Source organism: Solanum verrucosum, unplaced genomic scaffold (assembly GCF_900185275.1).
Source record: "Solanum verrucosum unplaced genomic scaffold, falcon-dt-bn FXZP01000277.1, whole genome shotgun sequence".
NCBI lineage: Eukaryota > Viridiplantae > Streptophyta > Magnoliopsida > Solanales > Solanaceae > Solanum > Solanum verrucosum.
Genome location: NW_026019945.1, coordinates 830,273 through 855,699, shown reverse-complemented (window position 1 = coordinate 855,699; position 25,427 = coordinate 830,273). Strand labels below are relative to the sequence as shown.

General features: G+C 35.6%; 5 protein-coding genes and 1 non-coding gene across 9 annotated transcripts; 2 read left to right on the top strand and 4 right to left on the bottom strand.

The window, feature by feature from the left end:
• The first annotated feature begins 501 nt into the window (after positions 1-501).
• Positions 502-574, top strand: TRNAF-GAA (transfer RNA phenylalanine (anticodon GAA)). Its single transcript has one exon. It is a non-coding gene; the product is annotated as a tRNA-Phe (tRNA).
• Positions 575-1,175: 601 nt separating this feature from the next.
• On the bottom strand, positions 1,176-6,544 carry LOC125808323 (serine/threonine-protein kinase D6PKL2-like). Of its 2 annotated transcripts, XM_049488053.1 has the most exons (4): positions 6,167-6,544; positions 5,826-5,870; positions 4,354-5,426; positions 1,176-2,280 (listed from the first exon to the last, which is right to left on the bottom strand). In XM_049488053.1, the coding sequence occupies exons 3-4, from the start codon at positions 5,289-5,291 to the stop codon at positions 1,404-1,406; spliced, it is 1,815 nt and encodes a 604-aa protein (XP_049344010.1). In that variant the 5' UTR covers positions 5,292-5,426; positions 5,826-5,870; positions 6,167-6,544; the 3' UTR covers positions 1,176-1,403. The 2 variants fall into 2 exon arrangements, with proteins under 2 accessions (XP_049344010.1, XP_049344008.1); XM_049488051.1 differs by lacking the exon at positions 5,826-5,870.
• Positions 6,545-8,254: 1,710 nt separating this feature from the next.
• Positions 8,255-11,341, bottom strand: LOC125840257 (uncharacterized). The gene is made up of 3 exons (XM_049519235.1): positions 11,061-11,341; positions 9,437-9,556; positions 8,255-8,605 (listed from the first exon to the last, which is right to left on the bottom strand). The coding sequence occupies exons 1-2, from the start codon at positions 11,292-11,294 to the stop codon at positions 9,443-9,445; spliced, it is 348 nt and encodes a 115-aa protein (XP_049375192.1). The 5' UTR covers positions 11,295-11,341; the 3' UTR covers positions 8,255-8,605; positions 9,437-9,442.
• Positions 11,342-12,383: 1,042 nt separating this feature from the next.
• Positions 12,384-14,280, bottom strand: LOC125808841 (pentatricopeptide repeat-containing protein At5g66520-like). Its single transcript, XM_049488506.1, has one exon. It carries the CDS (start codon positions 14,277-14,279, stop codon positions 12,396-12,398), a length of 1,884 nt encoding a protein of 627 aa, XP_049344463.1. The 5' UTR covers position 14,280; the 3' UTR covers positions 12,384-12,395.
• A 782-nt stretch (positions 14,281-15,062) lies between these two features.
• LOC125839569 (uncharacterized) lies at positions 15,063-18,156 on the bottom strand. 3 transcript variants are annotated; one of them, XM_049518574.1, is made up of 3 exons: positions 17,987-18,156; positions 15,881-16,194; positions 15,063-15,302 (listed from the first exon to the last, which is right to left on the bottom strand). In XM_049518574.1, exons 2-3 carry the CDS (start codon positions 16,155-16,157, stop codon positions 15,223-15,225), a joined length of 357 nt encoding a protein of 118 aa, XP_049374531.1. In that variant the 5' UTR covers positions 16,158-16,194; positions 17,987-18,156; the 3' UTR covers positions 15,063-15,222. The 3 variants fall into 3 exon arrangements, with proteins under 3 accessions (XP_049374531.1, XP_049374525.1, XP_049374518.1); XM_049518568.1 differs by having other exon boundaries at positions 18,050-18,113; XM_049518561.1 differs by having other exon boundaries at positions 15,881-16,268; positions 18,050-18,072.
• A 1,795-nt stretch (positions 18,157-19,951) lies between these two features.
• On the top strand, positions 19,952-25,392 carry LOC125808944 (GBF-interacting protein 1-like). Its single transcript, XM_049488624.1, has 8 exons — positions 19,952-20,116; positions 20,828-20,871; positions 21,019-21,145; positions 21,501-22,187; positions 22,632-22,932; positions 23,258-23,513; positions 24,378-24,848; positions 25,004-25,392. Exons 1-8 carry the CDS (start codon positions 19,954-19,956, stop codon positions 25,310-25,312), a joined length of 2,358 nt encoding a protein of 785 aa, XP_049344581.1. The 5' UTR covers positions 19,952-19,953; the 3' UTR covers positions 25,313-25,392.
• The last annotated feature ends 35 nt before the right edge of the window (positions 25,393-25,427 follow it).

The window sequence follows — 25,427 nt, the reverse complement described above, 5'->3', positions numbered from 1 at the left end:
AAATACATAAAATAGTTGTCTATTACAAATTGGCTATCTGAGTATAATAGATCACAAATAAAATCATGTAAAGTGAAAATATCTATTATTTTATTAATATTTTTATTGAAATAAGCTGTCAAATCACATTTTTGGATGTGAGCCCTTTATCTAGCTTTATGTGAAAACAAATTATTTGTGCACCAAATTATTCTTTTTAGTTATCTGTTAAAATTGAAAGTAGTAATTTAAAAGATAAGATAATCATCTTTTATGACATGTTAAAATCTAGTAAAATAGTTTATAGTTTATATAGGTTATGGTAGACTACCTACATCATATATTTTTGAGATACAAATATTTCCTGAACCTTGATCGAATATGAAATATTTCGTTCATCGAATTGAATTTTTAGTTTATAGAGGTCGATGTAAGAAATGTTATCATGTTCCCTATAAAATATAAATGCAAAATGTTTTGCAAAATGGTTATATATTATTGTTAATACATAGATATCAACAAGCGGGGATAGCTCAGTTGGGAGAGCGTCAGACTGAAGATCTGAAGGTCACGTGTTCGATCCACGTTCACCGCATTTATTTTTTTAAAGAAATCATTTTGCTCACCGCATTTTAAATTTATTTTTTAAGAAATCATTTTGCTCTTGTTTGCAACTTATTATTTAACTATTATTTTTATCAATAAGCAGAAAATCATTTTGCTCACCGCATTTTAAATTTTTTTTTAAGAAATCATTTTGCTCTTATTTGCAACTTATTATTTAATTATTATTTTTTATCAATAAGCAGGCAAGTTTAGTTGGAAATGAAATCTATATAGTTATCTCCATAACATTTATAAGTTTCAAATTTGAGTCATCGAATCAGTCATTGACAGGCTACTTCGGGATAGTATACTACATAAACGCTAGATGCTTTGTATATATCATACTATCATTTATAGCTCAAAGTCGATTCTACGTATCAAAGTCGATTCTACATAAAACATGTGGAGTGTTTTGAACACTACAAATCAAAGGCTTATAGTCTAGTGATATCATGTCGAGATTCTCAAACAGATCAAAGGCTTATAGTCTACCGATATCGTGTCGATAACTCGAATAAATACTATTGAAGCAACTAACCTCTTGCATCAAAAAGAGTTGTCGAACCATAAAAGGAAGAAAAATAAAGATCTAAATAAACTAACAAATTCACATTATCGATTGGTAGCATCAAACTTGTAGTGTTTTGCCATGCAACAAATTTTCAACTGTTGAATTACAACTCAAACAATAATATGATCATCAAACTAATCAAACCTTCACATTACATCTTCCAAATGTTGTACATCCTTCCTATGTTTCATTTTGTGAAGATGAACAGCCAATCGCCTCGACGAAAAAAAGATATTTAAAAAATAGATTAGAAGAAATCAAATTCAAGATAGTTGTCTGAATTCTTCTGGTAAGGGACAGTTCCAGCTACACCTTTCTCACTGGTTGATGCTGCTGGTGGAACTGAAATTCTCTCGAATTCCACGGGCCTTGGGATCTCAGGAGGGCTCGCGCAACGTATCAAAGCCCAATTTACACCTTCAAAGAAAGGATGCTGCTTGATTTCTGTGGCTCCTCTTTTGTATGCCAATCTATGCTGAGGCTCCTTCACAAGCAAGCCTCGGATAAGATCTCTCGCTGAGAAACTGACCACTGGAGTTTCTGGAAACCGCAAGGGCTGACCAACAACGTTGAAAAGAGTTTGTCGATTTCCTGATCCCTTGAAGGGTGTTTTGCCAAACAGTAACTCGTATAGAAAGATACCAAAGGTCCACCAGTCTACTGCACTCCCGTGTCCTTCACCTTTGATTATCTCGGGTGCTAAATACTCGTGAGTCCCAACAAATGACATTGACCGCGCTCCAGTAGGCTCAGCAATAAGCTCTGGTAATGGGCTAACTTGATTACCTATTTCATTTTTAGATTTCTTTTCTTTCTTTGACTTGCTGGAAAAGAGGCGAGGCCCGAAACATGTTGTAGGAACAGCACAGGATGGCTGAATACAAGAGGGCTCGATGCATGCTGGCTGCACACAATAAGCTGAATTCTTGCGCAGTGGCTCACCTTCAAGAGATGATGACTTGACAAGCGTTGGACTGACAGCACAGCGAAGGGAGAGGTCAAAATCAGACAGCATTATATGTCCATCTTCTCTGACAAGCACATTTTCTGGCTTGAGATCACGGTATACAATGCCAAGCATGTGAAGGTATTCCAGAGAAAGGAGCACTTCTGCTACGTAGAACCTGCAATTTTAAGATACAATACAACACAAGCGAATTAATAAACCGCAGTCACCAACACAAACTTTTTGTTCATGAGTTTGAAATTAAGCAAAGGCAGAAAGCAGAAATGAAAATCCTTATAATTTCTTCCTGCTTCCTTCATTGAAGTTTTAGCACTAGCAATAGAAGGCTTATATCTACTATTCAACTCAAAAGAAAAATACACAAATATTTACGATACTTCACATATTCCGAAAACATGCAACATCCCATTCAAATCATGTCAAGAAACAAATATGAATACACTAGTTTAAAACATTCTTCATATGCATAGTATGCAATTTCTAGACCCCTCCCACCAGCATAGATACCAGACAACTCTGTCCATCAATGCTTGAACATATGAGAACAAACCTCTTAGTGTTTTTGTATCCGCTTGGTTTTGAACCAGAGACCACATGGTTCTTAACACACTTCATTGACCACTAGGCCACATCCTTGAGTGCAGGGTGGGAAGATTTTAATTGCAAGGAAGAGAGAACTGCCAGCAAAATTGAAGAGCTGGTTACAGCTTTCATTATTCCAGTGACTTGGGAGACGGGCAAGAATCATCAAACAAAGAAGTTGCCAGAAAGGCATCCCCCACCCACCACCAACACCACCCAAAAAAAAGTGTATTACTGAATGGTAGTGATTTTGTCTGACACTGACAACTTTTTCAGTGGTCCAAAATATTATCCCTTGTTTGGGTTTCAACATTTCCCCCCTTTACTCTAGGGGAGGGGAACACAACACTTACCCTAGATCTGGTTATTTAAATGCTTCCTCTGTCTTGTATAAACTAGTTGAATATGAGTTATGCAGACATTGATAATACAGTTGGATGGGTTATTATAAGAGTTCATTAGATGTATCAAATTAATAGCTGAACAACCAGGAAGATTTTAAGATGTCATATACCATTGAATCTAATATTTTTGACAAAGTAAATATATCCATTACAACTATCTACTTCAGCAAAGGATATTCCCATTACGTTAAAGAGGTCAATGTTTTGTAAATGACAAAATGAAAAGTAGGTCACAGGAATGAGTCAAAGTGAGCGTTAATCAGTCTCTCAATAATCCAACACCAACCAACAAGTCAATAATGTTTCTTAATATTTAAAATTAGGTGGATGACTACTAAACTGAAGGATTCATTTGCCAAAAAGAGAAAAACACCCACCTGCACCTTAGCTGATTACCCCAACTACAGGACCACACAACAAGCAGTAGTCTTAATGACTACAGAAATAAGTAAGTTCCTGCAGGGCGCAGGAACCACACATTAAAAGTAAAATAAACAGCATTACCATGTCCAATTCAAATAATGGTCACACTAACTTGCTGCTTGCATCAAATTGTAAATAGTTGACAAGAAGAACATGCAACATGAAACAGAGACCAAAAACAGCTTCGTATAGAACCAACACAGGAGAAGAATACAAACCAGTTTAAACATCCACTTGGCTTAGTAAGAAAAACACAAGCAAATGATACCTATGGAGGAAAAAAACTAGGCAAATGATCCCAAAAGTAGCTCGAGCTCACTCATTTTAGGAATTTAAGATTTAGGATCTAAACCACTGAGCAAAGAATAAAGTCAGAATATCAAATAACCAGCTTTTTGAACTAACAGTGAGGTCAACATGCATTTCATTGTCCAGAGGTAAATGATATAACTGGTTAGTACATGCAATCCGACTGCTTTAGGGACTTGAAATAACTTGCATAGAAGTCAGTTTGCTTCAACTCAATTTCTTGGTACCACCAAAAAAATCATGTCATTTAAAGGCATTTATGTCCCTTGATTGTTATCAGTATATCTGTTGGATCAATTAATTTAAAATGAAGAAATAATGGATGATGTTGGATTAATTATGTCTACAGCCATAACAAAAACATATCTAGATCTAACAGTTAAAGATATAGTCAATGCTGTAAATTGTGAAAATAATACTCCAGACTGAAAGCAACAAAAGATGCCAACTTTTTTAAAAGAAAGAAGAGCAAACTATCTTAAGACAGTAAGGTCAGAGATCAAGTATCATACTTCACCGCTTGTTCTGAAAAATGCTTCCCTGGTTGTCTTTGTCTGAGTGTGTGCAGGTCTCCTCCTGGGCAGAACTCCATCACTAGACATGAGAACTTTTCTGTTTCAAAATGGCTATATAATGTTGGGAGAAATGGATGGTCCAGGGACTGCAATATCTCTCTTTCTGTCTGAGCACGAAGCAATTTCTTACGACTAGCTAGCGACGCCTTATCCATAACTTTCATGGCAAAATAACACTTTGTTCCACACAACTCAGACAGATACACACTTCCAATATCACCACTTCCCAACTTCTTCAGCAACCGGAAGTGCCTCAAATCCAATGCCCCATCTTTAGTCCGGATAGCTTGAATGGCTTCCCATCTTGAGTCATTAGCTTTATGAGGTTTGTTAACACTGCTGCTCAAGCTGCTAGAAGTACTCTCCTCACTTACGTCAGTTCCTGTGCTCCCCCTACAGATGCTGCTCTTACCACTCTCAAGAAAATCTGCTCGATCGCTAATTTTGGCACTTCCACTTGTTTTTGCAATACTGCTTGCCCCATCACTAACTTTGGCTGATGCTGAGCTGTCCTTAATAGAATTCTTTCTTTCCTGATCAGCTGTCCCTTGTGAGCCTTTTGCCTCCGTAGGCATAGAACCTACTCCACTAGCTGAATACTTTGAATTGCCCAAATATAAGTTTGAATCAAATTTATCAGCAAGTGAGTTGGAAGATCCCTTAGGTTGACTGATCTGCGATTTTTGGCTGACAGTTGATTCTACCACAAGCTGTTTCGATACAACTTCTCGTTCTTTAGAAGTCGCAATCTCTAATTTGTTATTTTTCGGAACTTGGGAAGGTGTAGACCTGCGAGAACTCCGTTCTGTTGTCTGATTTGCAGTTGTCTTGTTCAGCTTTTCGGCAAAACTCTTGGAAGAAGGAGTCGAGGCCATAGAAACGAATATTGATACCTAAATATACTGTGCTTACCAAACCCATTACCCGGACTCCAAGCTCAAGCCATTAACCCCCTTCTTATTAGAAAAACACACCAACATAAGCAGCTCCATCAACAACATAGAAAGTTCCTAAATTGAAACAAGAAAACCATAAAAACACAGCCCACCGCACAATCACAGTCAACAGCTCCTAAATTGGAACAAGAAAATCACAAAAACACAACTCAACCGCGCTATCACAGTCAAAAGTTCCTAACTTGAAGCAATAGAACTATAAAACAACAACAGATGGCACTATTTCAAAGAGACAAAAAGAAGCAGAACTTGAAATCATTACGCAAGGGAAAAATAGAAAGTAAAAAGATCTGAACACACAAATGGGCTGAAATGATGAAACCAAACTCCACAAGGTCAAAAATCAACAGTCATTTAGTAGACTAATCCAACAAAAGTTAAGCAGCAGACAGCAGATCATTATTACTTAGCAACAATTAAAAGTCCAAGACACCTAATGTCTCAAACATTTACCTCAAAAACAACCAAATTCCTTTTTTTCCTCCAGGAAACAGGAACCTAAAACAAGGCAAAACATTAAAATGCAGTCATTAAAGAGCACTCAATCACCACATAGAAGAAGATAAGAACAACCCCACATAGATAACAAAAAAGAAACAGAAGAAGGGTCAATGAAAGCACACAGATCTTGTGTAAAAGACCCACCTTTTTTTCCAAGAAAACCCTACCAAGCAAAATCGTTAAACCCCACAAAGCCCCAAATGCTAAAAACAAAGAAAGCCTAAAAAAACCCACCCAGCAAATCACTGGTCCAGTTCAAAAGTACCAAAAAAAAGCAGCCTAAAAACTAGTACCTGAAGTCACAAAGATTAGAACTTTGAGGGTTTTTTTGTTGAAGAATGGACAGAAAAAAGCAATCTTTATACTGTTAGATAAAGAAAAGATATAAAAGAGAGAGAGGGGACCTAATTGTGAGGAGAGAAATAGGTTTGGGAGTGAAGAAAAGGATGATTCTTGACAGTTGAGGCAAAAATTAGTAGAGTCCCTATTAACAAATTGAGAACATGGGGGGTCAAAGCTAAAGTAAAGCTTTTCACGTTCAATTATTTCATTGTATTTTGTCCCAAACACAAGGGTCTGAATCAACAAACATATGGGCCACCACCCCTCTCCAACCTGTCTCTCATACTTCTTTTATTGTGTCATTCCAAATTAAAAATACCAAAAATTAGAGATCATCAATCTCCACAAAACTCTAATAACAAAGAGTTATTGGTATTATTACTACTACTTTTCTTATTGAAGGGTCTATCGAAAACGCCTCTCAGTTCCACAAAGATTCAAACTTTCAAATGCACTATGGTCTTTGCAAATAATTATAGAAAATTAGGTAGTAACAATTTTCTAAAACGGGCCGAACTAGACACTTTCATGCTTAATACATTGTTTGAGTGAATAAGCAAAGCCTATTTGATAAAGTTTTCTTTAAGAGATAGTGCTAATCCCTTTTTGGTGTTCGCCCTTTGTTTATTTAGATAAGCTTAGTAAAATAACTTCAAAAACGGAAAACTAACATAATATAACTAGTTAAATTGACTTGTCGGTTAGTTCAAAGAATTTTTTCTGCATGATCCAACCTTGACTTTGCACTAACACTTCACTCCATACAACATCTTATACCGTGTGATAAGGTGTTTTTCGAACTAATTTTTATTTTATTTTTCGAACTCTTTTCATGCTTGCTTGGTCCATTATCCACTAGCCACACCATATAGTGGTTATTGGCTTGTGAAATGATGGCTTTCATAGAGTTGTTAGCAGTCAAATCAATCAGATAAATGGTAAATGGTCCAAATTAGGTGCAAAAATTAAGAAATGAGATCTAATTTTAGGTAGCAAAATTTATAAGTGAAAATGATTTGTGTTATGGATCATAGCAATTGTATTTATTAGGTCACCTCATAACAGTCTGGATTCTGATCTAAAACAGAACAAACAAATAAATATAAAATATTTTTGTATATAAAATTAAGAAAGAGGGAAAAAAAAAAAAGAGTCACGGGTTTACTCTTAATTGCATGTGAAGAGGGAATAATGTCAAATTTTTCCTTTTTTCCTAATTTTTTAAAAGCAAATTATGTTATTATATCTAATAATTATTGAATCTGGCCAAATAATTAGATATACTAAAATTTGCCGAGTATTTTAAAAAAAGAAAAAGGTAGAACATATTAAGTTCTTACGACTAAATCATTACATATTTCAAGAAATTATTAGTTCAGAATATATTATTTATTAACATTTTAGTGATTTTTCATATGGAATAGTTATAGAATCTTCATGAATAGTTTTTGTAAGGTTTACTTAGTGCTCTACTTGACTTTTGATTTTACATTATTTAAATTAAAAGACAAAAGATTCTTATACCATGTATCAAAAACACTATTTATATTATCCATCCGTCATCGGTTAGTAGGTAGACGAATACTCTTATGATTAAGCAAAGACTTTAAAAGACAAATAATACGAATCGAAAAAAAGTATGATTATTTTAAAATTTAGATTATAGTTGAGTACCTGAATTTGAGGTACTCCACAACTCTACAAAGGGACATGACATGACATGATTTGGTCAAATTGGTCTGACCTCTGTCACTTTCAAAGCCATTGTTTATTTGAGCAATTGCATAGTTTATTGAAGGATGATACATTCACTAATTAACATTACAAAACAACTAGACATTGTTGACCCCAACTAATTTTTTTTTTTACAACAAAGGAGTAATCATATTCTTTTTCAATAATTGACCAAATGTTTCTGTATAACATAACTTGCAAGATTTTAGTGAGACTCAACAACAACGACAACAAATTCAGTGTAATTCTGTAAGTGGGGTCTAGGGATGGTAAAGTAGGTACATAGGTTGTTTCTAAAAATCCTCAGTAGAATGAATAGTGAAAAAAGAGACAATAGCAACAAACAGAAACAACATGCTCAAATGGACTAATGAGTTCTCATATGCAATGAAACCTATCAGGCACAACTATCTCTAGCTTGGCAATTTCTTATATTACTTTGAAGCAGTCTTCACAAACGCGAAGAATTCTTCATTATTCTGATTGTCTCTCATGGTTTGGTGTTCATCAAACCAAAAACATTCTGTCCAACATAGGACAAATCTGTGAAATTGTTATCCTAAGGAGATATGAATGAAAGTTGTTCTAGGATATCTGGGATATCAGCTTGCAGTTTTGTTGAATCATCTGAAACCACCTTCGACATGATACCAGTACTGCAAACAACACGTACATTTAGAAAATGTGTATATATAAGACTAAGAGATGGACTCTATGTGATGCATATGCTGCAAACAAGCAAGAATGTTGAAATGGATCAAAAACTTTGCAGATAAGTAGTAAATGTTAAACGTTTTATGGAACCATTCACATTTCCACAAGAATTTATCCGACTCATTCATATAAAAGTACATCAAGCTTTTGGCAAAATCAGAGCCACCACAATGTCCAGTAACATCATAGATGCAAATCTCCATCAACAACCCGACAATAGCAACACAGGAGCCACCACCATCCAGGGCATAATCCTAGGTAGATGTATTTCTAGCTACGACTCCATCAATTACAGTTGTTTGACCTGGATTACACAATTTCACGTCCAATACAACCACTCAAGTAAAAGACGAAAGGCAGTGAGTAATGCAGCTTCCGAAATCTTAAATTCTATCAAGTGAGACAATTAATGATCTGAGTCCTGAATTCAATTAGCCATTGCAGCAATGAGGTTCCTTTCCACATGGAAAAACTATTCATCGGATTCATCAACAAAGAAAGAAAGTATATTTAGATCCTAACCAAATTGCTAGAAAGGAAACATCCATTAAGAAGTTGAAAAAATATAAATTTGAGTAACATGCTACAACATGAAGCTCGTTAGCTCTATCATTTCCATTGGTTCTTTCATTTCTTAGACATACAGACTTTCCAAGCTTAACGTGCTATGACATGGCAATTTTTGGACCATAAACAACACAACATAAATGGATCCATTGTTTACCACAAAGTCACATAATCAAGCGAATGGAAAGGAAACAGTGAAAACCTACCAACTTTTAATGCTGATAAACATCAGGAAGGCGTAGACCCACACTTGCAGCAGATTTGCCCAGCACTTTTGTCATCTCATTTGATCTATCCACTGCGATGTTGTAAGAAAATAACAAGTCCTGCAAAAACAAAGAAAGCCACATTTGTAAGATACAATTATTATCACAATTCAAGATAACAAGAATGTAAGAGCCAAAGAATCATGATCGCGGAGAGAGTTCACCACACAAAAAAATGTTATAGTTGAGAAAGAAAGACTTCCCATGACACCCTTTAAATTGTTTCAACTTATGGTCAAGTAATAACATTAAGACGACTAGTTACAGCTATACATTAGGCTTATCAGAAGAAAAAAAAAATCTTTCGTAATATGATCGAATATACAACATTAACAAAACCTTAATCTAACCAATTGGTATAGACTTTATGTAACCCTTTTTATCCTTAACAAAATTTACATTGATTCCAAGAAATTGTACATCTACTGAGAATTTTCCTCCATATTATTTTCAGTCTACCTCATTCCCTTATAGCACCTCCAATTATCATAGTATCGCACCACTATCTCAAGTGACCTCTTATTTTATCCTACACTGTGCCACTTCCACTCTCTACTGAATGTGATGACTTATAATCTTATCTGATATTGTGTGATTACACATACATCTTGACATCAACATTTTTGTGAGCTCTAATATTGTAGGTGCATAGGACCCTAAAGACTAAACATTCAATCCACATAACATTGTTATCCTCACTACCTTCTGTGACACTTACAATTCACCAGGCTATACGCCTTAACCAAGTAAATTAAAACATTATAAACCAACTAGATATGAAACATTCAATCCACATAACATTGTTGTCCTCACTACCTTCTGTGATACTTACAATTCACTAGGCTATACGCCTTAACTAAGTAAATTAAACATTATAAACAAACTAGACATTTCATTTACATACTTCTCATGTCCAAATTTATCTAACACTTTTAAAACGACTCTCAAACTAACTTTTAATTACTTTTTAACAATTGTTTTCATATATTCTTCCATTACTAACACTACTTCCCCACTTCGTAGAACTACATTGGATATGTTGTCATATATTCTTCCACTACTAACACTATAATAAAGAGTTATAATTAACTATGTCTATTTCATCTTAGCCAAGAAACAAAAGCTCCCGCTATGAATGGAGTCTGGGGAAGGGCTATTGTATGCAATCTTACCTTACATTTCCACACTCAAACTATAACCTCCTAATCACGTGACAACAATTTTACCGGTTACACAAGGCTTCCCTTCCAATAAGATAATAACACGAGTCTAGGGGTGGAGCTAGGTAGGGCTGAGGATTACACTGTTTATACATGCATATACAACAGATGTTGAACAACTTTCGGCTTTCATATTTTGAACTCCGTAAGTGAAAATCCTAAATCCGCCACCGGATGCAACCACACCAAATAAGTCATTATACATAAAAACGAAATCTTTCATAACAATCAAAACAAACATAGTACTTAAAACAACAATATGATACAATACAACAAGTAACAAGAAAAAGAGGGGATACAACTAAACAAAAAATGGGGATAATTAATTAAAGAGATGAAGCTACCTTATGATGATGGATACTATTGAGAAGACAAGTATAATTTTGAGCAAGATTAATTCTTTGCTGAATAAAAGAAGAGTCTTTTAGGTATTCCAGATTTATATTCTTCTTGAATTCTTCCCTGCTGAAATCAGTAAAATGAGCTTTGTGTTCTTCCCTCCCTATATGTTTTTTCACTGCTTTGAGTAGATTTCTATACACCATTAAAGTTGCTCTTCGACCTTCAGAAGATCCCATTTCTGCAAAATACAATTGAACTGATATTGTGAAAAATAAAAACTTTATTGGGCATTTATTGTAGTTTTTGGAAGATTCAAACAGGGCGAGAAAATGGCAAAAATGGTCTCTATGTTTGAGAGTAGCGAAAAATACCCTTAAGTATGTATTGAACAATTTTGGTCCTTTTAAGTTTGCAAAGTTAATAATTTTAGTCTTCGTCAAACATTTATCGAATTATGTCTATTATATTTGATGTAAACTATGAAAAGAAGAAGGAAATTAGCGGAAACTCGTATTTAGAGGTGAAATTTTGTAGTTTTTGCTATTTTAAATTTAGTTCTTAAGTCTAGTGACGATTTTTGAGGTATAATTTTAACTTTATTTTTAATATCTTTTTAAATTTAGTGCAACTTATTGTGTGGCATATTTTAGGATTTGATGAGACTTTTTGGTGTATATAGTTATTTTTTAAAAAGTTCAACTTTGATAAAATTTGGAAAATATTTGATTGGGATTACAAGTGTTTTAACTTATTGGTACATTGGAAGCACCAACATTGTTCAGTGGATACTTAAATGATTATTTTGAGTTTACTCTCAAACATAAAGGATCATTTTTAACATTTCTCTATCGAGAAATCCCCAAATCAAACACGATTATTAAAAGTTTGGAGTAAAAACAAAATACTAAATTGTAGACTGGTCCTTTTAATTTAGGAAAGTGATGCAATGTGACCCTTCCATTATCATCCATCTCATATGAGCTCTTACACTTACATATCTATTGTCTTGGGATTTTTATGTGGCATTTCCTTAACAATATTCTATGTTTTAACTTATTTATTAAGAGCACATTGGCAAGTTATGATTATGCTGTTTTTCCTCTTTTGTTAAATATATTTTTTAAAATGTTGTTGGTAAAATCTAATTTACAAACTGCATTTCAATTTCAATCAAGCCTATTCTGTCCTGAGTTTCGAATTATGTGATACTGACCTTCAGAGATTTCTCGATTATCAAAACAAATATATTTTGACTTTGTATTGGAAGTTCAATGCTTCATTTGAATCAAGAAAACAATATATTGCAGTATACAAAAGGTCTCCAAGTGCAAGATTTGTTACCAATAGTCTTTACAAGAACAAAATCCATCTTTAAAACAATGAAACCTATTCCTATCGCGCACAACTATCTCTCTCTTGACAATTTCTGATATTACTTTGAAAGCAGCATGACAATCTTCACAAACGCGAAGATTCTTCATTATTCTGATCGTTTCTCCTGGCTTTATGTTCATCAAACCGAAAACAAGAGCCAATTTCTCACTATGGCGATACACATATTTTTCTTTCTCATTCTCTTCTATGTCAAGTAGAATCACTGATGTATTTGGTACATACCCTTTGGACTTCATTTGTTCTAGCAGTTCATCCCATCTCTTAATGATCTGCTCAGCCTGAGGATGGTTATCATCTCCAGCCACAAATTCGTGCGTTGCTCCTGCTATAGTAATTGAACTCCAACCTGGAGTTTTCTTTACTCCGCGATCTTTCATCAATTTCCTTACCCTTGCTGCATCTTCCCAACGCTTAGCTTCTGCATAAATGTTAGACATGATAATGTAGTATCCATCGTTAAGAGGGTCTAGGACACCTAGTTGCCTGATAGCTTCCTCAGCCATTTTCACATCCTTTTGAATTCTACATCCACCAAGAAAAGAACCCCATACAACAGCATTTGGTTTTATAGGCATGCTTGTGATGAGCTCATATGCGTCTTGAAGAAGTCCTGCTCGACTCAAGAGATCAACCATGCAACCATAATGCTCGATTTGAGGGGAAATGTTATAGTCTCTACTCATGCTAGTAAAAAGTTCGCGCCCCTTGTTGATCAACCCCATATGGCTGCAAGCATGCAAGATTCCAAGAAACGTGACCTCATTAGGCTTCATTCCCATTTTGATCATCTCGTTAAAGAGTTCTAAAGCTTCATCACCGTGTCCATGGATAGCTAAACCCTGGATCATAGCTGACCATGATACAATTGTTCGTTCCTTCATTTCATCGAAAACAACTTTTGCAGCCTCTAAGCAGCCACACTTAATGTACATGTCAATCAGAGTGTTACAAATGTGAACGTTTCTCTTGAACCCGCTCTTATTTGAATACTCATGAATCCTCCTACCCAATTCAAGTGCACCCAAATCAGCACAAGCTGCAAGAACAGCCACTACAGTCACCTCATTCGCCCTCAACCCCGTCTCTTCCATTTCTACGAAAAGTCTAATAGCCTCTTTAGCCTTCCCGCAATGAACAAAACCAGTAATCATAGCAGTCCAAGACCTTAAATTTCTCTCAGGCATTTTCTCAAACAAGTCAAACGCCCCATCAACATCACCCTTTTTCGCTAATTGGGTAATCATTATGTTCCAGGACACAACATCTCGTTGAGGCATTTTATCGAACAGAAGGTTCGCATCAGCCATTGCTCCACAAGTAGCATACAAATGAAGAAGAGAATTTAACAAAACTAAGTTCGATTGAAACCCAAGTTTCTCTATATACCCATGAACAATTCTCCCATGTAAAAGATACCGTAACCCAACACAAGCCTTAAGAACAAACGAGCAAGTGAAACAGTCAAGACTCACATTGTAACTACGCATTTGATGAAACAAGTAAACTGCATCAATTAAAGAACTACCTTCAGCAAGATGTCTCAAACAGCTATTCCATATAGCAACTTCTTGCTGATCAACAGAGCTGAAAATCTGTTGAGCAAAGGGGAAATCGGGAGTAAGTGCGCAAATGGAAGCTACCCGAGAAAGTGGGAGTAGTGAAAGAGGTTTATTGGTTTTGATGAGAAAGGCAACAGCTTGTTTGAGCTCGAATGGAGAAGTGAAATGGTGGAGAAGGGTAGTATTGGGTATTTCTGAAGTGCCATTAATGGAGTCTTTGAGTTTCGGAGAGTGAAGTGGAGATGCCAAGCAAACAGAATGCAGCATTGCCTTAAGCTTCAATGTTAGCTGCTAATAAAGCATATGCCTATATAGTATATAGTATTTTTTGTTGTTGTTCGGATACTTTGCATTAGGATTCAACTAAATTTCACGTTAGCGCGAAAGTGAACTCTTAAAATTCGAACACGGGATTTCTGATAATAATTAGAAGTATCTCAATTTTCCCATCACACTCCTTGGTGGTGTAGTCAATCTAAATTTAGAATCGAGATAAACATATCATTATACTTGTTTTGATTTATTCAATGTTGCAAATGTATCTCAATTCCTAAGGCTAATTAGATTATAGAAGATCATCATAATCTCAATAATATTTGTAAAGATGAAAAATGACGTGACAACTTTCATCTGATGTGGCGCGATTGAGGGTCACATGTAGTTATAGAGATAGTTTAAAATGCTTGTTTTAATCAAGTTGAAGTGTCTGAATGAAACTTCGTACAAGAGTCGGGATGACAAACCACAATAGGCACAAGAATCTTTAAGGTCATTCCGCCTAAATGGTTCACCACATCTTATCCTATGATTTTTACTTCACACATAAATCAAGTTTAAAATATCCTCTCTCAAATTGGAAAAGTATCAAACCATATTGTATGCACATCGAAAAATCAAGAACCACAGAGCGTAAACTGCTTCCTGAAGTTAGTCCTTCATATGGTAGAATATGATGTATCGAATACACCACATGGGGGCGCCAACCATACAAAAATTACATAATGAACAAAATTCCAATCGACGCGCAAGGGACTAGAACAAAATAAATGCTGCAAACTCATCAAATTCGAACTCATTAAGAAACACAGAAACTACATTCATAAGTTATTTGAAATGTAAGGGACCAAATGCGTGTTAGAAATATAAACTATAACAAACTCATTACAGAAACTAGTAAATACATTTAGAGTTTACATGAAATGTGAAGACCTCAATAGTCAGGGATTGCAGTAAATCGATAACCTTGAGCACCTCTCCAAGAGTAATATGCAATCCGCGTCTCATAGAAACCTGTAAGTAATTATCAAGGTCAAAGTTGATCGTTGGAAGTTGCCTAACCAACTTACTAATGTAAAAATGAATATGAAACTTAAATGAAGAACTAAATACCCAGAAGCGTAGGCAGTATTAGACTCAAGACTGTCTAAACAAAACAGAGAAAATATGACTTGAAGCAGAATCTATTGCCTATTGCACAAGTTTACATGTAATGGACATCCCAAAAAATCGATTAAATATGACCATTTTCAAGTGCAGATCTACAATCACCTTGATATGGCGCTTCTTGCAACTATAGTGAGGACAGACACGGTGACAAATAGCTCAACCATTTAATATCTCACCTATTTATTATGCTGCAATTTTTTTTTTGAAAATGGTAATTGTTTATTATGCTGCAAATTCAATGTAAGTTACCTTGTTAACACAAACTGATAATCATGCTGTCAAATAAATAGCACAGCTGCAAATTGATTCTGAACTTAATGAACTTCTACACTCTCCTCAAGGATATGTTGAATAATTATGGACAAAAATTTTGTAGCTTAAGCATCCAAAGCAGTATAAATTGATGTATGTTTTTGACTTACCAGGGAGAAAAGTGAGGATTCCAAGTCCAAGGAGACCATATGCCTGGGAACTCTCTCCTTCCATATGACCAGATAAGATGAAGTAGGATAGTAAGAGAAGTAGACATCCCAGAAAAAGCAGAAAAAGAGCAAGGGCAATGGACTTCCAGGGGATTCTATCTAACGATTTTGGTGAATAATCAAATCTAGGGTCAGCTCGCTTGCCAGAATTTCCATAATAGTCGTCATCTTCATCCACAGCGAGACGACTGTAATTAATATTCCGCCTAGAAGCCATACACTAGAATTCCCAGTCTTTGAATTGGAATAGATGTCTGCAAATTTTGTCAGATGATCACTCTGAATAAGGCAGCTCAAAAGAACACCAATCAATTATGAACACAAGGATCTGACTACCAGAACATACAAATAAGTTGGCAAAGTAAGGTATAGTTTAAAAATTAAATACCATCTTTGGTCTAGAAGGATAACTACAAAGAATAGTTGGATAAACGCATATGACAAAAAGGTGAAACACTACAACTACAGTCTACATTGTTACAAAAGTATATTACCATATATCAGTTTTTCATGTATTACATCACATGAGAGTTGATAACTTTAATCTGTCACTAACACACTTATGACATTGCTGCTCTAATTATTAGAGAAATACGAAAGAAGAATCGCTTCTGGAACCTTTTTTGTTTATAAGGTTTACAAAAGTGTCTTGGAATGATATTTTTGAGTCAGAAATTTGGTGGTTTTGGCAATCAGTGTACCCCAAAGCTCAATAAATAAACCAAAACATTAAATGTTTTCTTTGGCCAAATCCTTGTTCTGAAGGATCATCAAATTCTAATCACCCAATTGAGGATTTAGTGAGACCTTTACATGGCTTCTACATTAGCGCTTATAATTTGAAAAAGTATATGAGATTCATAAAACTCATCGACCATTTTGTAAAGCTCTACAAGTGGCATATTCTTATAAATTTGGTACTCAAAGCACTAAATTAAGACAGTATTACACCAATTCTATCATAGACGGCCTTTTTATGAATTGTATCATAAGGAAAACTTTTCAAATAGCACTGTCCTGATCTCCTTGCTTTTTTTGTGCAAATTAACTGGAAAGGCAAATACGGCCTTCTAACAATGAAGAATTGTCCCTTATTAACTTTGACACACTTGTCAAGAGAACACTTTTTCTCTTTAGAGAAACTGTGTCAATCAGAAAAATAATGGTCAAGAGAACCTTTTTGTTTGGTAAGATGCCAATCCAAATTAGCGTGGTGAAATCATATGTTCTCCAGATATTCTAATGTATAGTCGACTGTCTCAGTTTACACTATCGCTTTACCTCTGTTTTGAAAGACTTTTTCCAATAAATCAACAACATCTACATCCCCTTGATACTATAGTGATATAATTTTACTTAACAAAGAATAGAACCACTGGAGAGTCGTCTCATCATTGCCCAAGTGTAAAGTGCAGACGACTGACTTTGGAAACGGAACAAAACTTATTTCCACTATTCCGGATTCTTATTGAGCATAGAAAAATCAAGGTTGATGACAAAGTCAGCAAAGTTTCCATGGTGTTCTACTTTGCCAGTCTCGGTCACATGAATGTGTAGATCAAGGTAAGGGCAACTGGCAAGGTTTGCATACATTCGAATTCTTCTTTTCTTTTAAGCTGAATCTCTATTGAAAACAACTTCTTTACCACATAAAGGTTGGGGCAACATATGCATAAATCCTACCTTCCCCAGATCCCACTTGTGGAATTGCACCGGGTATGTCATTGTTGTTTAGACTATCAAATGTTTCATAATTCTTAAGTGGCTTTTTAAATCAGGCAAATTCTTTTGAGTGTTTTCTAAGGAACATCAAAATCAAACAATCAGAAATTCCAGATGCCATTCCTTTCTACAAGTTAAAAAACCAATTATTTTCCATCCATGAAGGCCAAACCAATATCAGTACTCATCAGAAATCAAATCACTTATGAATCCAACTCAATCAATAACCCTACAGGCTACACCTACCAAAAACAGGATGCATAATCATTCAAAAACTTATAAATCAATAAAACATTCTGCTAATTCGAAAAACTTCACACTAACCTTGAAGAGAAAGAAAGCACAAATTCACTGAACAAGGTGACCGGAACACCGACGGAAGCTTACCGGCGACGATTACAGTAGACCCGTAAAATCGCCAATTTTGACCCGATACTGCAATTTCTCTTTGATCCTTATAATTTTCTTGTCGTTTCTAATGCTACTAAATAATTATTCAATTTCACATTTATCCTAATAATATAGGGAAAAGGGTTAAAAATGCCCTTAACGTATTCCAAATGGTTCAAAAATGCCCTCCATCCACCTTTTGATTTAAAAATGCCCTCAACGTTTTTTTAAGGTTTAAAATTGTCCTTTTTTAACATCCGGCTGACATGACAAATGTGATGTGGATTTTCTTTACCCATTTCAAAATATATGACCCACTTATTCTAAAAACCCATTTCGAAAAATCTAACCCAATAGGCTGATCGTTTTTGGGTCTTTAATTCCAATTAGCTCTAGTTCTCTTCTTTCTTCTCCTTCAATTCATTGGTTCTCAATTCTCTAGTTAATTGCAGAGCATGAGCTTAGGATGCAGAGAAAATTTCCGAACTTCACAGTATGTCTATCCAAAGTAAAAATGATCTTTGTCTTCTTTCATTGGAATATGGGTACTAGAATCTGGATTTTCACTTTCTTGCCATATTCTTTGTTATTTGATTTCAACATATAAATTTTTTCTTGTCACTTTTCAGGACAATTCGGAACAGTGCTATAATGAAATTTTTTCAATGTCGACATGTTAATTCTGAGGATGCTCGTAATTCTATGCATTTTTCATCATTAAATTTTTGGGTTGTTCTTGCTTATGATCCATTTCTTTCACCATTTATTGCATTAGAACTCCATTTATTTCAATGACACAGTTAGTCAACTCACTAACAGAGCCAACAATTCCAAAATGGAAAAGCCCCTCCATGATCTATCATCCTTGACTGCTACCACCATTCCAAAATGACACAATTTCATTCGCACCTCGAAGGTGTTGTGATTTGCAACCCTAAACTACCATCCTCGGCTGCTACAAAAAAAGACTGAGAATCGCGCTAAAATGGAGTTCAAAGATATGTTAGGTTAATATGTAAACGGGTTGCTGGGTGGGTTGAGTTTTTGTAGCATAGATGGGTCGGGTTGTTGGGCTGGATTTTAAAAAATTAGGTGGACCAATAAGATGAAGCCATTTGTATAATTTAATGACTCATCATTTGCCATGTCAGCCGGCTGTTAAAAAAGGGCAATTTTAAACCTTAAAAAAAATGTTGAGGGCATCTTTTAAACCAAAAAGTGGATGGAGGGCATTTTTGAACCATTTGGAATACGTTAAGGGCATTTTTAACCCTTTTCCCAATAATATATATAGTACTAAATATTCTTCTAATAAACATTCTTTCTATTTACAAAACCAAGTATTTACACCTTTCATATCATGATAAAAATACAATATAAACTAGGGATGCTTTTCTGATTCAGCTTATTTTTAAATATATCAATTTAGTTTATAAGCTATTTATAAATATGTTAAATTAAATCATTAAGATATCAAATATTAATTGTTGACGATTTAATTATTAATTTACAAGTCATTTTAAAATGTTATTATTAGATATTTCTTGTATAAATATGTATTTTTAAATGACATAATACATAAACGTGTTATTTAATTTGGTGTCATTTGACATATATAAAAAACATATTTATATATTATATTTTTTAAATTAAACACTAACGAGTTATGAGATACGGACCTTGAAAAGAATGTACGGATATATTACATCAACTAATTATTCGTGTGTCACACTCTAAAACATTCATTTATTTCGAAACGAAAGAGAATAATATTTAAATATTAATATACATTAAGTAACTTGCAATCATTTGTGTTTTTCTCGTAATGATTTCAATTGTGCATGCTCCTATTTGGGTACATGTGAATCTAATTCTGTAATCTCTCCGTTCTCATTGTCACCATGAGCACCGGCGTTTCGAGAGTTATTCCGAGCAATGTTCGGAAAACGATTGACGATATAAAGGAGATCGCCGCCGGCAAGCACACCGATGAAGACATCTACGCAATGCTTAAGGAATGCAATATGGATCCCAATGATACCGCTCAGAAGCTTTTATATCTCGGTAATTGTTACCTTAATCACCAATTTATATAATTATTTAGCTTGTTTAGCGATACAATAGTAGTTAACAACCATCCAAACAAAGCTTGATTTGATGCTTGTATGTTTCACCGAAATTAGGTTGGTAAGGATAGAAATAGGACTTTTTTCATATTATAATCGTGGTTTTTGGGCCAGCTTGCACGCAACTTAGGCTAATTTCATGGGATATCTTTCATCTCCCACCAGCAACAACAAGTACCAGGTAACTTTGTTAACCAAGGCGATGTAACTTTGTCTATCAAAGCTAGGATATAAAAAAATCATTTTTTGATTTTGTGTCTAATTTTGTGAATATCTGGTCAATTTTGCTAATTGCGGTTTCACCGATATACTCATGGTCCTGCAGGAAGAATAGGAAGCAAATACTTCTAATTGTTTTTGTTTTCTTTCCTTTTATGTTTTTGTTTTCTTTCCTTTTTATGCTTTAGAGTAAGGTACTTCCTCTATGCTTAGAACTCTCCTGTCAGTATATGTTTATATGGAAACTAGGAGTATATTTTGTTCTACCATTCTTGAAATCCCTGTTGGTTGTTGATTCCATATCTGCCTCCGTGATGCCTATCTCGTTACATAGTTTTGCGATTTCATAATCCGTCATGAATTCATGTAATTGCTGAGCCTATTACATTATTGTTTTCTTCACTTGAGCAAACACTATCTAATTCTGCAGATACTTTTCATGAGGTGAAAAAGAAACGAGACAGAAAGAAAACAGTAAGCATTTCTCTTAATGATTATGTTGATTCAAACTAGGATTATTCAGGGGACACAGCTAGTAATATGGGGATAGTCGTTATAGATATTATTACAAAAAATTCACTTAGCTTGATCATTCATTGTTCCACCATCTGTTTATCACAGAAAGCCAGCAGCCAAACGTCTGACGATTACAGGTGGATGTCAGGCATGCAGAGAAGGGCTAGGGATGGTCGTGAGATAATTTCTGCAAATTACATCACTGATAGTAAATATGGGACTTCAACCGAGGGTAAGAGTTACTGTCATAATGTGGTCTTGATCTTGATCGATTAACTCACCTACTTTTCTTGAGTATCCAGAATGTTGTATATTAGTTTTACTCTTTTGAGTCTTTGAGCATACATATCAAGAATAATTGAGCAACTTTCATGAGCAAAGAAAAAAGTCGTCCTCCTTAGTAGTTGGATGCTGGTTGGTCCACTCCTGCCTTCATGTGCAATATTTTGATATATGCACTGTTTCTTATCACTTATACATGGCATATGTTGGAATCTGGAAGAGTGTTTCATTTTGATAGAGGGAGATGTATTTTCTATATTTATGGCTTGCAATGTGAACTTACCCTCTTTCTTTATTGTCGACAGATGCCAGTGGCAGAAGATACATTAAGAAAGAAAATGGAGTTAATAGTTCGAAGGATAGAATTTCTAAGGTCTCCATGCCACCTGCACGTAAAACAGAAGATGCTAGTATACATCCTAGCAAAGAATTTGCTGTTGAGGTTGCTGGAGATGATCCTAGTCATGTCAGTAGAGTTACTTCATTTGTTAATGTAAATAAGTTGGCAAAAGTTTCAACTATACCTCCTAATTTAATAAATCATCATCTGAACTTGGATCCTGGCCCCACTCCTACTCCCACCCCCACCTTTGCACCTGGAACCAGATTTAAAGATAAAGTTTTCATATCGATACCTAATGAGCTTGTGAAAAGCACAACTTCAGGATCAGTTTCTGGTGTCTACTCTTCTTCATCGGATCCTGTGCTAGTGCCAGCCTTGAACCCACGAAATCCAGTAACAGTTGGTACGATAAAACGTGAGATAGGTAGCCAGCGCACTGTTACCGACTCCACTGTGTCTCCTGCGAATGAGGGAACATCAGATGCTTGTCAAGATGCTCCACAAAATACTCATGCAGTCACTAGAACTGTAAACTACATAAACACAACTGGGTCAAAAGAATCCTGGGAAGTTTCAGTCACTGCCATACAACCAGTTGCAATCAATAATGAAAGTCAGCATTCCAAACAAGTTAAGGTTCATTCAGGAGGTACCACTTTGATTTATATCGACTCTCCTTTAATTTGTTTTTATCTTTTCTGAAAGTCTGAATTTCAAGGGAATACAACCTCCTTCAATTAAGTAATGTGGATAGATTTCTTGTTAACTATTTTAGTTGCAAAATGTCAAAGGCCAAAGTATTATTGTTAATGTGGTTTTCGAGATATACATGAGAAAAATAGCTGGCTCTATCTTACAAGTCCATTTCACTGCCATCAATTCATGATGTGGATAACTGCTTACTGGTTTTGTCGTCTGATCAATCATTGAATTTGGTTGGCTTTCTAGAAAATCAGATATTAATAGCATAACCATCACGAGCTTACCATGTGTTGCTTTTGAGGAGGAGAGAAAGGAGAACTCTTGTGATTCTCACTTTCTTCTTTTACTTTTCCTTTCTTGGTAATCTCACTTTATCATAATCTTGATGCAGTATTGCCATCTCAGGCAGCAGCTGTTGCAAAGGGAGACAATTTACCATCAGTTTCTAAACCAAATTCTTCTGTGGAACAAGCAGTTCCACAGCTTGACATGAAGTTAGAGAAGTTAAATGTCTCTGCCCGTTGTCAACCTGTTATTTTTCCGAATAATCTTCAAGTACCTGAATCTTTTAGGAGCGGATTGACTTTCGGTAGTTTGGATCCTCAATTGGATCACAGCATAAGCTGTGGCAAAGACTCGATGCCTGTGGAGACTGTTCCAGCTAATGATACTACTTCCATGGAACCTGGGAGGTAGGTAAGGGAGTGACATGTCATGTGTTGTATTCATTTGTGATTTTATATATCTAAATGTATCTCTACTGAAGCATTTTTCTGATTCGTTCTTGTCTGTGAGCATGTCAATATATTTTTGCAATCATGTATAACATTTTGATGAAGATTCCATGACCAATTGCCTCTGGACTGCCGAGTTTTTTTTGTAGCTTATAGTAACACTAGGATGCCCTTGTCATTATGCTTATCCTGATCTGATCTGTAACACAGTAACTGTTTATTGGGTAATCTTTTCTTTATATCTTATACTTGGCCTCTCATCACCATATAAAACTAACTGCAGCTACGAAGATGCATCTTCAGCAGCTCAGAGAGGTGATTATCCTGACAATCTGCTGTCGCACCAACATGGATCTGAAAATATAGCACCTTTTGAAGTATCTGATGCTTCTCCTGTGTATGATCGGTCAAAGCCGGAGAAATGTCCACCTTCTGCAGGCTCACAATTGCCACTTCTCCAGACTCCTGATTACAGCTTGGGTTTTGTACCACCCATGCTTGGGCCCCATCTTGTGTGTACTGAGGGACCAGAACAGCAGGCATGTCATTGTGTCCCTAAAACATCTCTACTTCCCATATTTCATTCGGAAGGATTTTTTTTCCTTGCTCCAGTCTGTGCTGTCAAAATGAATATTTAGTCAGTTTCCTCTTACATAAGACAATGCTAACTGTGTAAACAATTTGAATGGGAAGATCTTGTAGTATTGGCTATTGAAGGATTACTTTAAGATGGAACAAGTTCAGCATAAGTTCTTGGTTCACTTGCAGATTAGTTGCTTATTTGGTATTTCTTTCTACAATATCTGATCTGAACCATGAAATACTCAGAGTGGAAGGGCTTTATTTGTGTTGGCCAACAGTTCACTAAAACTATATCCTGTGTTTGTCCAGGGTAATATACTTACTCAGTGCTTTCCTTTATATCAAACAAAGAGATGGATATGAACATAAAGTTCTTAATGCATTAAGTTTCCATTAACAGAGTGATCATTGGCAAACCAGTGATTTTGAAACAAACCAATCTTTCTGACCAATTACCTCTGTCAGAGCAGACAAGAACTGGTTTGCAAATAATTTTTTATATTTCTCACTCCCCCAATGCTTTCTCCCGAAGGACCCCAACCAAGATACACATGTATGTATATATGGGTAACAACGTTGAACCTTACCTTCTTTCTTTTGCTGGAGATTCTTGTGACATTACTTGTAGAAGAATGTTTGTCTCTGCTTAAAGTTGAAGGTATTTGACATATCAAATTAACTTTTGTCTATTTGGTGCTTGTTGGCTCTTGAGTTATGTGCCTTATCTTCCTTCCTCCCCACATCACCCACTCTGTCATCTCTTTTTTGTGTCTGTTATTTTTGGTCTGACAAATTTTTTATAAATCTATGGCCTTCTGCAGGGTGGGAATTCTCAAGCTCCTTCAACATTGGGCTCTAATCAACCTGTGGCTCAAGCCATAGGCCTTGGGCAGAGTTCTGTTAGCGTTCCTCCACATTTGTTTCCTTTAGTACGCCAACCATTTCCTCCTAATTATATGCCGTATAACCCTTACATTCCCCACCTTTACATGCCACAGAGTTCCCACCAGTTTTTGGGCCCGAGTGGATTCCCTCAGCAGCCTTCTCCTGCCAACTTTTATATGTCACCATCAGTTACTGCTGCTGGTGTCAAATTACCACTTCCATCCCTATACAAACCAGCAGCTATTGCTGGAAACTTGAACCACTTTGGCATCCCTACTGGCTACAGTTCATATGGGTCATCAACTGTCTCATACAGTGGAACTCCAGCTCTAGTTTGTTCTGCTAGCAATGAAAATCTCACTACACCTGATCTGAAAGAAAAGAATGTCTATTCCATGCACAAGCAGGTTTGGATTTTAATCCCCGTTTTCCTTTTCTAACTTATGTCCTTTCTACTTTTGGTTGATTTGAATGTGGCATATTATGTGAATCAATCATAAAGCATGTATCGGTTTCTGTCCAATTCTGATAGTAAGATATCACCTAATCTTTTTTCGTGCAGAGTGAAGATTCCCATTACACAAACTCTGCACCTGGACGTGATCAATCAATGCTTCAGACCAATTATTTTTACAACATCCCTCAGGACCAGCACATTGCTGTTGCGCCAGCACACTCTTCCAATAGCTCTTTTCCTGGAATTAATGCATCTCAGACAATAGTTGCACAATCTAATGTTCAAGCCCTAGCCCAGCAACCTCAAACTGTAGCCAGATCAGGTGATTCTGGCCTTCCTACATCTGGTGCTTTTCAACAACCTCAAGCTAATATTCATTGGAATAACAAATTGCTGAATAGAGAAAACGTCTAAGAATAAAGACCATAGATATGTTTACTGTTTACATCACCCAAGTATGTAGTATAGACATCACTGATAGACCAAAGCCGTTCCCTTAAGTGTACATTAGATGTGGCTAGAAACTAGG